This window comes from Telmatherina bonti, assembly GCF_933228915.1.
Source record: "Telmatherina bonti genome assembly, chromosome: 9".
Taxonomy (NCBI): Eukaryota; Metazoa; Chordata; class Actinopteri; order Atheriniformes; family Telmatherinidae; genus Telmatherina; species Telmatherina bonti.
This window is the reverse complement of record NC_136627.1, coordinates 16272703-16288220: the sequence shown is the minus strand read 5'-3', so window position 1 is coordinate 16288220 and position 15518 is coordinate 16272703. Positions and strand designations below refer to the sequence as shown.

Below are 15518 nucleotides of genomic sequence, written 5' to 3'. Positions count from 1 at the left end.
CTTTGGGGTGGGGGACGCTATATTTTAACCCCATTTTCTCCATCCGCTGACAGAGAATAGTCTTTTCTTCCTGTTTTCTTACAATTCATGACTCTTAGAGAAATGTAAAAGGTAATGTGAAATTGAACAACCAAGAAAAAAACCCCCGCCACTTTTCCACATGTGCGTCATTTGATTTCCTTGCAGATTTACATCTCTGCGTGATATCCGCTGTTCTTAAAAGACCCTATTAGCTCATTACAAGGAAGATCTGAACGTTGATTGCACCTGCACACCTACAGACAACGCCTTCCCACTGAGCCAAGGCAACCCCGTGCGTAAAAATGCTTGGTACTTCAGTGCGTCAGGTGCCTCATTTCCTTAATGCAAATGCGCCGCTCACTGCGTGCACTCACACTCTCCCACCTCCACTTGTGTCCTGCCCTCACGACCGACCGGTAGCCGCCTCTGCTCCTTTAAGGCAATGAGGAATTAAAGCGTCTGCAGGGGCAGGGGACAGGGTTATTCTGTGTAATGCTCAGAGAGTCAGGGTGGTGCGATTAGAGAGCGGCAGCAGGGAAGATGCGCTTGTTCGCCTCTTGCTGGACGCACAGAGGCGTTGAAGATGATCTGACTGTGGAGTCTGAGAAAAAAACGAGTTTCTCATTCTTCCATCCTCTTTCCACTGTTCTCTTATTTGCTCTTTTAGTTCTTTACATTTCCTAAAAAAAAACAACAAAAAAAAAAACCACCATTCAAGCGTCCCCAAAGGATGACCCGTCAGCCAGCGTTCCATTTTGAAAATCGGAGCTGCTGATTTTTTTTTTTTTTTTAAATTAATTAATTTATTTTTTAAAATTTTTTTTATTATAATTTTTCTATAAATTTAGTTTAAAAATAAATTAGGAAATTCTTTTTGGTATCTGGAACCGCTCTTACCCGGCTCTGACTCAGCATCACTTACACCTGGGCTTCATCCCGTTCAGCATCCCTTTGAATAACAGGGAGAAGCAGCAAGACGCGGAGCACAGGAGGAGAGTCTGAGCGCAGCCCTCCTCAAGACAATCACAGAGGCTCATTTATCAAGACGCAAAAAGAGAGCCCAGAAAGAAATCCACGGTCGCGAAAAAGTAGGAAGGAGATTTTAAAAGTAGAGAACCGGGCCGGTTTACTTCAAGACAGAGGCAAATGTTTAACCTTACCCCAAGCGCACAGAAGAGAAACCCAGGGAGGCACCGGTTGGAGGAAGAAGAGAAAGCATAGCTTGGGGGGATTGAACGGAGCAGGGCATGTGGATATTGGCTTTTATCTTTTTCCAGAGCATCTTGAATGGTAAGTTTCACCAGCTCATCTATTTTTGTTTGTGGTTATGTTGTGCAGAAAGCAAATAAGTAGGTAAACAGCTAAATAACTGAAGAGGAAGGATGGAGGTCACCTGTGACCCACAAGGAATGGATTATATATGGTTGTCAAAAGGCTGACACCCTTGATAGAAGGAGAGAGACGGGCGAGGCATGAATTGCGTTTTAAATCCTTCAAGCCATACAAAACACATTTCTGGCCTTCAACCACACATCTTGATTCAGATGATATAAAGTAATTAATCTCCATTATGAAGATCAAACCCCCCCCCCCCCACCCCCCCACCCACACACACACACACACACACACACATATATATATATGTATATGTATATATATATATATATATATATATATATATATATATATATATATATATATATATATAAAATTTAAATTCTGATTATTTTAATTGTAGCAATTTGATGTTATTGTGTTTTATTATGTTAAATGATCTCATTCTGTCACATCCTTGCTCCACCGTGGCCCTTAGTAATAAGTGACGTCTTTGATATAATGGACATTTAGTGTAACCCTTCCACCTCCCTCATGCTCGGCATATTTTTCAACACCATTTCACTTTAAAGAACTTTAAAGTATAAAATTAAACACATCTTAAGATCAGAAATCTATATTTTTATTAGTATAAAGAGAAAAAAATGTCAAGATATGCTACTGAATTACATTGATAACTCTGTTAGAATGTGTCAGACACATCCACAATGTATTTTCCTAAAAAATTTGATAACAGCTTTGTGTTTTGCACCTTCAAAGGCCATTTGTATAAGAAAAATTGAAAAAGGTGTGGGGGGTGGGGGGCACCACCAACAACAACTATTCATTTTATTAGAAAAAAAACCACACTATTATTTCAAATTTCACGGAGGTCACGTTTGTTTTCAAGAAATGTCAAAGTAATTTCCAAATACACATAAAAAATGTGAGAAAATGTCTTCAATCAAATCAAGAAGGCATTTTCTATTCAAATATTGTGTTCAGACACCCACATTTGGTTGCGCCTCTTGCAGGTTTGCATGCATGTTCCTCATCGAGCACACGCATGTGGCCGCCAACACACATCGCTTAAATTTGTGTGCTCTTATAGTGTATCTATAATCAATAGTGGAACATTGATACAGTTTATTGCATTCACTTATTGGCCAGAGTTCCCTCCACAGGGAGGGATTATGGCTGACTGGGTGTGTACGAAAACAGGGAAAGGGAGAGTAGAAGAAGGAGAGTGAGAAGGAAAGAAAATGGAAACATGTCTGCAAGAAAACACATCAGGGTGACAAGATGGGGATTATTCACGTAATGAAACAGAACAAGCTGGTGGTTGGTTGGTTGGTTGCTTTTGTTTATATATATATATATATATATATATATATATATATATATATATATATATATATATGAACCCAAACAAACCGAAAAAAAAAGAACAAAAAAAGCAGATTTAATTAAGCCAAAATTGGGGAAGTGGACATTTTCAGGTGTGAATATATACAACCGCAAAAGGGCAGTGATACGAGTGTACCCAAAATGGATTTTCCCTTCTGGCCGGAATGATAAAAAGGAAAAAAAAAAAGGCTTCGAAATGGATTCTTGTTTGTGTGTTGACGCTTTTTCAGCGCCGAGGCAACCCTCAGTCGGTGCTGTTTATTGACATTGACTCCATATAAAATGGTATCTCCCTCAGCCCAGCTTGTGCTGAAACTCATAAAGGAACAATAAGGAATCCTCATTAATCATAATCATCTGACTCTGACATTAGATCAACTGCCATGCAAGATTGTGTCCGTTTATTGCATAAGGGATTATTGAGGAGGCCTGTGGCAAATAACTGATAGGGATTAAACTGCAGAGAGCGTTCAATGCAGACATTGCATTTTATGTTATCGTCATTTGCACTGCAACCGTTTTTTATTTTATTTTTTTTCCTATTTTCTTAGGGTGTGTTTTGATGTACACGTTTCCAATATTCTCTTTTTTTTAGAATTCACCGTGACTGCATCAGAGCCTTTTGCTGCATGACTTTGCCCACCGTGTCTGGATGTTTTGTTGATTATCATGAAAATGAGGTGTTCATCGGCTGAGCAGTTGTCAGAATGAATGAATGACCTTGTAGATTGAAGCCAGCTCAGAGATTGGATTCCAGACAGTTCTTGCTGTTTCGGAGTTAGGCCTGCTCACTGGCCTGTCTCTATGGTAACCTCCATAATAGGTGTCAGGGGCTGCAAGCTTAAAACGTTCCCCCATTCACTCTTCCCTGTATGGGGTAGCAAGCTATATGGTGTGTGTCTGGTGGTATTAAACAAACAAATAAACAAACAAACAAAACAGCTCATGTTGTATAGAATCCATTGAATTGGTTTGTCAGGGTCAGAGCTTGTTTACTTGTCTCCACAGTGGGTGCTGAGACGACATTTATCCTTTTTACGGTAGAATTCTTAACATACTGGACTCCGCTACAAGATGGCAGACACAGGACAAAGTAAACTATGTAGTGAGCGACTCCTGACATTGACATGTAAGTTTGGCATTTGCAAACATGCTTAGCCCAGAAGTATCTGACCCAGAGCTAATCTCATCCTGCTACATCAGTGTGACAACATTTGTTCTCTGTGAAAAAATTACAGCCAAACTCTTCACTGACTTGTGACTCCTCAGGGTTTGTTGTGGGCAAGTAACTGTACATCATCTTGATGATCTCTGCATACATGCCCACCCCCACCAAAAAAAAAAAAAAAAAGGGGAAACAACTGTACAATCTCCACAAATGTCAAATCCTTGCTTCCCGTCTGAATGTAACTAATAATGAGTCATTAGAAGACAGCTTAAACTTCTCGTCTTATGGTGTTGTCATGTTTCACTCTCTCAAAATGTGGAAAAAAATCTTCACACTCCTCCTATCTCCTTTGGCCCTCAAAGTAGAATCTATAAATGTAGTCATCAGTGCAGGAAAGGAAACATTAAATATCTGCCTGAAAGCTGCCTCTAGGCAAAAGCACAGCAAGCTAAACTGGCCTATTCAAATTCTCATTGGAAAGATATAATGAGACAAGGCTTCTCACAGAGTCCCTACAAAGGCTATGATGATTTGTAGACACGCACACTGCCTAACCTGCTGCTCGTGGCTTAAAAAGGACTTATCTCCTATGCCATCAATAAATGAACATTTACGTAGCGGTCATGAAATCATGCAATCAAATTTTGATCTCAATTAGCTGTGACCTTTTGGCGCACACATCCGCCTCTGAAATCGGGGAGCGCTCCCAGAGCATCCGGTCCTGTGCAGCTTACAGTGTACTTCATAGCTGCCAACTTCAGTTAGCTTGCCAATTTTACATGACCTCACATTATTTGCAACCTGAAATTCTGGATGGAAACGCTACAGGGAGCGGTGCGGATAGATAGATTGAACTTGGCTGCAAGTAGAAAGAGGGAACTAATGTTTGTGTGGCAATAAATCTACATGAAGGCGATGAAGGCAGCGCACTGATGAGTTGGGGCTGTGAGGTGATTCTCAAGTCTGCGTACAGATGTCCAGTGATCAGTGGGCTCACTGCACGCAGTGGCCTTTTCATAGGCGCTATAAAGACACAGTGTGAAACCTGATCAACTTTACAACCGCACTCACTGCCATTAGTCTCTGTAGTTATTAACTATTAGGGTTTGGTTGCACAAGAAGTATCATAGCTCATTAAGTTAAATTACCTCATGAAAACATACAGCGTCAAGCGATAGACCATCTTGTGGAGTCTTTCTGGGATACAAATATCTAATGGGCTAAATTAAGTTAACAAACCCACTTAACTCTGACTCACTTCTGAGTTAAAAGGGTTTTTTTTGGGTTGCAATGTGAACTCGGTGCATGACTTCAGTTAAAAGAGCTGTTAAGGTTGTGTAATGGATACCCCAATGTGTGATCGTAATAGATATCCCCTAGTTCATACATCTTAACTCTATAATGAGGGCTACTCTACTCTACTGTACCTCCTCGAGTCTGCCTAGTTCTCTAATTAGGAGCAAGCTTTGGTGACTCTGTGTGTGTGTGTGTCTGAGGGTATGTGTGCTGCGTTTCACCAAATGTAAAATCTAATTACTGATCACACTGTGTCTGTCATGATTCCAGTGAATCAGAGGTGTAATTGCACAAGCCCGCGTGTAAATGTCTCCTGCATTAAAATGTTAACGATATCATTTAGCATCTGTGGGAAAGAGCAGGAAGCCCTCAGAACCCAGATGTAGGTGTTTGATCATGCGTGCAAAGTGAGGTTGTAGTACATCTGGCATGAATTTCCCTCTCATCACAGGATTCGGAGTAGAGAGGATGTTTTTAATTCACTCAACACCTGTCAAAGTGGCAGGCTGTGTCATTGTGCTGCATTGCACAGGTACAGTAGCGAAAAAGCTTCATTTGGCAGTTTTAAACAGACTAAGTTTAAAAAAAAAAAAAAAAAAAAAAAAAAAAAAGCAGTTCTACTTTACTAAAATAAAAAACAAGAGGCTGTTACTTTGACTCTATAAATAACAGCATTTTGTGTTCAGACCTTGTTTGATGTATGTATTTTTTACTTTAATCTGTTTGAAAACTGTGGTTCAACCAACACGATTTGCGCCGAATACAAAATATGCCCATGAATCAGAATACTTACATCTTACATGTTAAGAACACTGCAAATTTATTTCTGTGTAAACCCAAACAGGAAGGGAGATAGGTTTAGTCATAAAATGCTGTCATCTGTGCTTTTGCAGCATGTTTATAAGTGAAGTTGCAATTTTATGTGAATTTTGAGGCAAAATTCACATAAAATAGAATTTACCAGGCAAACATGAAGTGAGTCCAGCTCAGTCAACAGTGAATGTGTTGTGCTAAATGATGTCTTCATGTGGCCCGTTGGTCAGAGCTCTGGTGGAAGCCACAGAACTTTTATTGCCTTCTGCTCCAGTCATATGCAAAAACACTTTATGTATAACTATTACAACTGCATCAGGACAGTTATAAATGTGTAGAATTACTGTACAAAGCAACATTCCTACAGCAGACAGCATGACAAACAATATCAAGTTTCAGAAGAGAACTATAACACAGTAGGATGAGACCAGTGAACGATGACTAGCAGAAAGTCAACAAAGATCAACTGTAATGTAGGCCGAACATTTGCCTTGGTGCAGATAGCTGCATGTTAACCTACAGTGTCCTCACCTGTGTCATGTACTGCTGTTAAGTAGGATTGGTTGTTATCTGTTGTGCTACACCCACTGCATGGCTGGAGCTCTCATTTCTTAGTTTCTGTTTGGCGAATGGGATGTTGTTGTTGGAGGATTTGAAACAGCATTTTTCTTTCAAGCTGCCAAAACTTTGTCAAAGCTACAGGAATAAAATAAAAAGGTCAATAACATAAAGATTTAATATCATTAAAAAATACAAAAAAAACAGAGATTTTGTTGGTATCTAAACATTTGACTAAAATAACTTTTATTTTCAATCACTTAGACTGAGCCATTTATATCTACTTGGGTCCACATAGTTGACAGCTGCAATGTTTGTGCCATAATTTTTACTACAGTGTCTCTGAATTGACAAACAACTGTGTGTGAAGCAAGAACCCTCTGAGCTTTAAAACAGCAGCACTGGCTTTGTTTAATAGGTGCTATAGCACCATTTGGGATAGGCTACCTTAAGAAACACATAGAAGACAGTATACGTGCACACAATTATGAAGTAATGACCTGCAGTGCTGTCACTGCTGCACCTGAGGCCACTCCATCCACTCACAGATTAGAACCTTCGTGTCTGGAAGAAATTTGGTCATTGATCACTGTTTATTCTTAACTGTGCTTGAGATCTGAAGTATTTAATTTAGACTTGTTAAAAAGATATACAAATATTACATGAATCAAAACCAGCGCAGATTATTAGAAGTTCCATGTGGTTGCATGTACCCTGAAAAAGATTCATGTCATTTGGCTCATGATATGGCTCTCTGACAGATACCAAAACGCTGCCGAAAACATACTTAAAGTATCAGTGTGCAAAATTTACAGAAAACTACTAGCAGATTTGTTTATTTAAAAAAAGAAGAAAAGGTCAATTATGTTGTCATTAGTGCATTACTGCAAAAATAAAGAGAGCACCCCATTAAGTCCGTCATGTTGTGTCTCTACAGCAGACCAGTGCAGAGAAACCATTCAGCCTATAAAGGCCACTGTAGTTTGTCCCATAGAAGATAGGGGCTCTCTGTTATTTGCAATCCACAACTTTGTCACCAGGTGCCACTAAACCAGCAAATCCTTTATGATATCATCCGACCATCTGCTCCACAATAAAAACAACACAAAGCAAAACAATTTTTAATCACATAAAATTTTAAATGATAGTACAGCTCTCACTAAAAATAGCCCCTCAGTAAATTCGTATCAACTGAGTTGTTTGACCACAAGCACAGAAAGGATTGGGGATAATGGCCCAAGAGACCAAAATTACTTTAAAAGATTCAGCAACAACGTCCACCATTGTGTTTTGTCATGCTGTTTGTGGGTATAGACAGGACCTGAGTGCTGAAATACAACATGATGTGACGTCATAGTTGCAAAAAAGATTCCAGCTCATGTTTACACTGATTGGTTTGCATTTTAAGGAAATTTAAGTCTGGAGCCTGATTTGGAACCTTTATGGATTTGTCCACCCAAAACTTTATTACCATGTAAACGAGTTGCAAAAACTCTGTGTTTCACAGTCTTAGTGTTGTTGAGTAAACAGGACTTAAATCTGTCTGGAAGTCAACAGCTGAAGAAAATACTAGCCTTGCCCTTGTTACTCGTAACTCATTCTAAATGTTTTACCCTATAGTTTCTACTTAGCCTTGCATTTATTTTGTGGTTCTGACTGTTTTGAAGGTCTATGCCCCGAGGTTCAATATAAGGAAGCCTGAATGAATAAAACTTTGTGTCTCTGGAGTTTAGTTGATGTAATAATTTAAATAAGAAATGTTTAGTTTCTCTGGCAAATATCACATTTATCATATTCTTCTTTGTTCAGTTCTTCAAAAAAGAAAACTTGCAGAAATATCACTGAACATGCGTGAACATTAAAAGCGTGGTCTACTGCAACAAAGTCCTCCATTTTAAAATGCTTGGTTGGTTTTGCAGATCTTCATTCAGAAAAACACACTGAAACTTTTTGCCCAGTGATGACAAAATGGTAGAGCTTTTCCCCAGTTTATCTGATGAGTTACTGCTGGACAAAGCTTATGTCCACACCTGTCATGCTCTGCTGTGCTGGTCACTGTCTGCTTGTCATGTAGTTGTTGGATTGCGGGGCACTCAAGCTTTGGTTAATTGTAGAAGACAGGTGGTGGAGGTGTGTTAAGTTTGCTATCTATCACCCACTCAGACAAACGTTCTCGCTAAACCTCATAAATACTGTGTCTTAATCCAGTCCTTCACATACCGGGGCCAGGCTTTGAACTCAACACTGTCGGCAGCCCAAGGCTGAATTGATCCCCACAACTCTGACCTGAGCATGATACATGTGCCTGATGTTCAGCGGTTCGCTAACAGTCCACCAGTCTTTCTCTCCAATGCTGCCTTTCAGCTTAGCTTTCTGATCCTGCAAGCCAGGGGTATCTCATTGTCATGGAATAAAAAAAAAAAAAAAAGAAAAAGAAAGAAAAGAGAAGAAGAAGAAAGAAAAAAATCACATAACCCATCTACTCAGCCTTCTTGCAGTTCTCGAGTCATTTTAACTTTGCTACTTTTGTATTTCCGGTTTTCAATTCTGCATTTCCTGAAGAAATTTCGCCACCAAGTCTGCCCACCTTCCGAATATTAAAGTAGGCTAAAGGATAATGGAAGAGGCATAGCTGGATAGACAGTGTGACAGAAAGACAAATGGGTCCAGCTTGGTTTCTTGACACTGCTCTTTATTTTTAAACCTGGCACAGATGCTAAGATTTAAGACCAAGTTAGTGATGGTTATTTTTAGCCCACCATTTTTAAAGCACTGTCATCTTGTGGGTACGATGTTAGATGGTGTGTGCATTTGCGTGTGTGTTTGTGCGTGCGAGATATGTAAATGATGTGTTTGATTTGTGCTTTTTTTTTGTGAGCGCCTTTGTATTGTGTGTGGAGAGGTTTTGCAGGATGCATGTTCTTGTGTGCATGCACTCCAGTACAAGTGAGTGTTAATAGGGGAGCTGGGTGGGTGGGTTAGGGTGTGACATGGAATGGAGCCACAGGAGTCTGATTTATGTCCTTCTAGCAACTCATCGATCCCCAAGCCCAGTGTGAGACTGAGTGCATTGTCAATAATCTTAGCACTTTGTGGTATTCCTAGATTCCCAGACCTCCTTTCCTCAGCGCAAGGTGTGATGCTGCAGTAAGCCATCTTGTGTAGAATCAAATAAGGAGTCACAGGGCCTGGCGGTCGTACATTTGATTGCACAATGGTCTAGGAGTAGACAGATCATTTTGCAGTGGCTGTGCTGTTGACAAAAAGAGAAATGGCTTTATTGTTTGTACAAAAGAAGATAACATGGACAAGGTCCTAAAATAATAGCATTTAAATATTGCTGTGTCTGCCGACCACTTGGCAATGTATTGATGAGATCTATCAGTGCTACCTCATTTATTCCCACAAGGCATTATGTGAATAAGTGTTTGATCACATAATTAAATTAAAACTCAATTCATGCAAAGTACTAAAACATACTCAAAATACGTTAACGTCTGCTTTTCTGTCTGGATTCTGAAAGCACGAGTCTCCCTGTTGTCCCAGCCGCTGAGACAGACGGTGACCGGAAATGAGAGGGAAAAAACTGTACCAAAATACCTCTCCTGTTAATTCAAGCAGTGGGACATCGGGAAGGAGGGTTGATATAAAGCAAGCCGGAGGGACTGAAGGAGTGAGGAGGAGAGGGAAATGAGGAAAAGAAGAAAATAAGTGTGTGTAATGTGGGGGTGGGGGTGCCGAGAGGAGCTGTGCTGCGGTCCCTTAAGTGTTGAATAAACATGCTTGGTTTAGGGAAATGGCTGCGATAAATGTTTAATATGATAAGTCCATAAAGACGGTCAAATGAGTCTGGAGTATTAAAATGAGCGTAGCACGCAGCAGCAGTTTACTGAAGCAGAGGAGGAGGGGGTGCTGGATGCTGGGGGGTGACAATGGCAGGCAGAGCTAACAGGATGAGAGCAGCCAGCTGCTGTGACATCAACATTAACACACTCCACAGCTGCTGGTCACAGACGTCTCCTGGACAAAACAGGGGCAGTGGTAAAGCTTCAAAGGGCCGTTACGGCCTCATAATGCTAATATTACCTGTGCAAGATTTGTAGTCAGAGCATCGTGGTTATGAAGCTCTTTCCAAAACAGTGCAGAAGGAAAAAATGCAGAAGGAAGTCAATAATCAGCTCAAATGCAGGCAGAGCAGGAGCGACGGCTCAATTAAAAGGGATGCAAAGGATTAAAAGCACAAAAAGAATTAGGTGATAAACCAAAAAGCAAAGAAATGACAGAGAGGTGATAATGAAATAACTGAGAAAGAAAAACAACTAATGGTCTGAATTATATCCAATAGCACTGTCTCAGTCAGGTCTGAAAATGTTTTACTTCAACTGTGTCTTTGTTCACGAGCAACGTTTCAAGTTTTTATGTTTAACACTTAAACATGATTGAGAAAGAAATATCTTTTAACCCTGAAGATTAAAGATGTCTTAAGATCCTAAATGTTATAAAGTCCAATCATATCAGTCAAATCAAAAATCTTCAAAGCCCTGAGACTGTTTCTTTACTTCTTTGGGTTTCCATGTGACATGTTTGCTGAATGCCTGCCTAGAAACTAGCTTGATAATAGAGCTGGTCAGGATGACAAGCTTCACTGTTTGCCATTATTTTTCTTCAGTCCAAAAAAAGTTGAGCTAGAATAGATCATTTCAGACAGAAGTGAAATTTCTGAATTTTTTTGCACCAAAGATTGCCAACTTATAAACAGATTAAGGTGCATCCACAACATGAATAAATGAGCCTCTTTGAAAGCATGGAATTGGTTCTCACCATTGTTTTAGGCACCCAGAACTGGATTAAATGACATATTAAGATTTAACTGAATGAACCTTTTTCTTACCACTACTAAAGTGCTCCATTTGCCAGAACATAAATATCTCACAGTGCATATCTCAAAAGTCAGAAGTCTTGTCCCCTCAAAAGCAAACCCAGCAGGCTTTAAGATTTCACTGAGAGGTGCTGAATTGATGTGATTTTCCTCAGTCTCTATTCAGAAATAAGCAAAGCTGACACAAAAGTTCTTTCTTCCACCATTTTAACCCTTTATGCTCCTGGTCTACCATTTAGTTCATGTAAATTTGGAGTGACTTTGATGAATTTCTTTTAAAAAAATTGTGGAACTACATGTGCCTAAATCAATTGGTTTAGGTATATAAAAACCATACTAAGTGTTTGTTTTAACACCACAGTTTAAAATTTCAACTATTTCACTGTTACATTATTATTATATAACTTCTTTTTTACATCTCAACCATTTGCTAAAAAAAACATTTATTCTGTTTATTGTTGTCCAAAACAAATGGAAAATAGCATGTTTTTCTAGCCTTTTTGTTAGTGTGAAAGTTAAAGGGCTAGTGGAACCAAATGTTCATTGGGTCCCAACCAGCTTCAGATGAAGTGGAATCACTGAAGCTGCGAGTGTCAGGTCATGTTCTTTCATGTCTCGACTCAAACCCCCAACGTACACCAAAACCTCCTCACTGATAATGTTACCTTTGGTGGCATCTAGGTGGACAGCGATCATGTGTAGACACTCACGACAGCATCATCTCTGAAGGCCCTTAACCTAATGTTTGGTGACATAATAAGGTTGGTTGTCCAGTATGTGACCTGTCTAACAGAGGTAGGGCTTCTGTCAGCAGGCATCTGTTCACCAAGAAGGTCACCGCTTAATCGTATTGCTATGCGAGGCAGAGCATGCTGATTATTAGATTAGTTTTGAGGCTATTTAATTACAACCACTCAAATAAAAATCAGACAAGTTTTGAGTACAGTTGTAGAAAGTCCTATAAGTTTCTGTTTCTCTTTGCTTTATTGGCTAAATGAGCCAGTGGTAATGCACTGGTGCGGATATATGCTGAAAACAGACGATGGCTTGTAACTGCCTAATTTAGTACATAAAAGATTTTTGGCACATTTTTGCATGCTTGGGAGAGAAAACAGCATCTGATTCACACATATATTTGTTGAAAGACTTATTACTGCTGGACTAACATGCTGCATAAACATAAATATTATATGTAATAAAACAGACTCACACTGCATGTAAACTTATATAAGTTATTTACTTTTTAAAAAATTTGGGTCTATGTGAAGAGCTCAGTAGTCGGTGTCTTAGTTGGAGTGGCATGATCTAAATTCAGACAGTTTACTGAAGCTGGCTAAAGCTAAAAGCTACCTAAAAGAGGGACACCAAAAAAAAAATCTTTTTTGTCAAGCAAAACCAAGTCAAAAGGTGAAAATCTTTAGCTGTTTGTTGCTGTCCAAAATGGCCATGGCTGCACAGGCATGTGGCAACATGAAATATAATGCACCCAGTTTGTACTAAAAAGATGCTAAACATTTATCAAATTGAACTGTATGATCCATAATACAGGGTTTGCTTGAACTGCTAATATTGTCACGCTGGGGTGGTGGTATGGACCCAAATGCAGGACAGGAACTAAACAGAAAAAACTACAAAATAAAGCAGGAAACCATGAACTACAGGAACTTAACACGCAAACATGTGTTTTAATTGAGTAAAGCATTTTGTGCTGTCCTTGTATGAAAATACTTTATAAATAAAATTTTAATTTGAGTAGCTTTTAGCATTCATTCGTGCATCCAGGAAACATCTGATTCTTCAAACTGAGAAAGCTTGAAATGCTAAAAATTCCCGAGTACAACAAACAATCCTGCTTAAAAGAAACAAACAAAGCATAGTGCATTTAAATCACCAAAGCAACAATTTCATCACGTTTAATTTGAATTATTCAGCTCTCATCAGTAAACGCCGAGTAAATTCACAAAACTGCCACTAAATAAGCTATGTATAAATATTCATACTAAATACATTTACATTTATATGCGTTTAAGCTAAAAAAAAAAAAAAAATGGTCAAAATGTTTGTGGCAGAATTGTTCTGGCCAGGGCATGACAAACTTCCCAAAAATCCCAAATTTTACTTGCAGCTCTGGGAGAGAGAATGAGTTTCTTTGTTCTTGGGGCGTCTATGCACAACTTTATTCTTTATTTTAACCACAACCATTGACATGAAATATAAATGATTTCCAAAAAAGAATTATGGAATATAAAGCCTTTTTAACCGTTTGTTTTATTTTATTTGTTAAGACAAATAAAATGACTGATTATTACTGAATGACCCCTCTTCCCAACATAAAAGAAGCTTGTTACAGACTTTTCACAGAGACATTATTAATGCACGCTGTTAATTAGGACATGTTCAGTATATCATGTAGAAAGTTTTGCACATGCAGTAGCAAGTAAAAAGAGACTTTCCTTTATGCACATATCACACATGAGTTTAAAGCACAAAATATTTTAGAGCTATTCAGTAATTTTAGCATAATTTTGCTTAAATTTGGATTGCTTGTATAAATGAAGGCCCAGTGATGGACTGGAAACCTGTCCAGTGCCTTTCGCCTACTGATTGCTGGGATAGGCTCCAGCTTCCCGCAACCCTGAATTGGACTAAGCGGTTAAGAAAATTGATGGTTGGATAAATTAATAAAACTTTACAAACATTTAGTGAGTGAACTACTTATATAGTATTTGTGATTGTCACTGTATGTAATTCAGAACAATTATAGTAAAAACAACAGCTCCATATTACCTTGGCTTTCCATCAATGTTTTACCTTGCATAAATAAATCACCCGCAGAGTGTATTTATAAATGTATTTGCTTGTGTTTCTTTGCTGAAAGGATTAGCATTAGCCCTTTACAGATATATTTATTCTTGTTAATTAGGTTGAGAAGACACAGCAGTGTTGAACTCCTTAGCAGTTGGTAAAATTAGAAAATTATTTTAATCAATAGGTAAAACTGCATTAGTTGAAATTTGAAATCTTCTGCAATAAACTGTTTCTAATTAGAGATGGCTACAGTTTCATAGCAGCGCGTTCAAGCTTTACCTGCTGAAAACCAACTCATTGTAAATATACATTAAGTCAGGCCCGCACACTAAGGATAATGTTCATTTTATTTACTTTATTACAGACATGGACTTCCCTCTGCCTCTGAATGTGCTTGTTACACCACATAGCAATATTAAATGTCTGCTAGTGGAGGTTTTTATTTATCAGCTGCAGCAGCAGAGGGAGCTGCTTTAGTTTGCAACAATATAATCCCTCATCAGATTCACTCTTGTGCACTCATCATCGTCATCAGCAGCAACAGCAGCATAATTTAGACATCAGTGTCTTTATTGCTCACTTTGACTATACGACACAGTCCAGGATCTGGCTTCCCCTTGATGAGACAGGCAGCCATTCTGGCCCATTTAAAACATGAAAATAGACTGGGGGAGGAGGAGGTTCATCTGCTGTGGGGGCCTCGTTTTAGTGTTGCCCGCCCCTCCAAGACATCAGAGGACAGATCTCTCGGTGTGGATCAGCGGCTTGCGTACAGCCAGCTCTTTCTACTGTCACAGCCCTGCTTAATATTCATGAGAGCAAATTGGTAGACAGTCATTTAACTTGCGTGCGTGGTGTATTGCCTCTGGGCAGATCAGATCAGTGGGAATGCTTACTCATACTGAACTCCATGGCCCCGACTGGTTATCATCTGCCTATATCAGAATTTCAAACAGCTACATGCTTTAAGGTTCACAGACTTTGATACAGAGAAAAAAAATCCTTTGATGAAATATATTTTCTTTTTTTTTATGTTTTACTTAACAACAACATACACATTCCCTGTATTTTAAATATGGGTCATTTACAGGTCAGGGTCCTATTTATAGCTCCTTGGAATACAGCTTCATCACATGCACCACATCTATCACACTAATGCTGTTACCCATAAATGCACAGTAGGAATAGTGTTTTTGTTTTAGGCTGAAAATTGCCTCAGCTTCTGTTAGTCTTGAATTTGAGTCAGCCAGGTAT

The 15518-nt window shown here is 39.0% G+C and overlaps 1 protein-coding gene across 3 annotated transcripts in view; it reads left to right on the top strand.

Annotated features, from left to right (window-relative positions):
* Nucleotides 1–1268: 1268 nt before the first annotated feature.
* Nucleotides 1269–15518, top strand: part of dscamb (Down syndrome cell adhesion molecule b) — a gene marked incomplete at both ends in the record, with an annotated part of 117928 nt that continues 103678 nt past the window's right edge. For all 3 annotated transcript variants that reach the window (XM_079246937.1, XM_079246938.1, XM_079246936.1), the window contains one exon: nucleotides 1269–1311. In XM_079246937.1, the coding sequence (XP_079103063.1) occupies nucleotides 1269–1311 (43 nt within the window). The remainder of the gene's footprint in view (nucleotides 1312–15518) is intronic.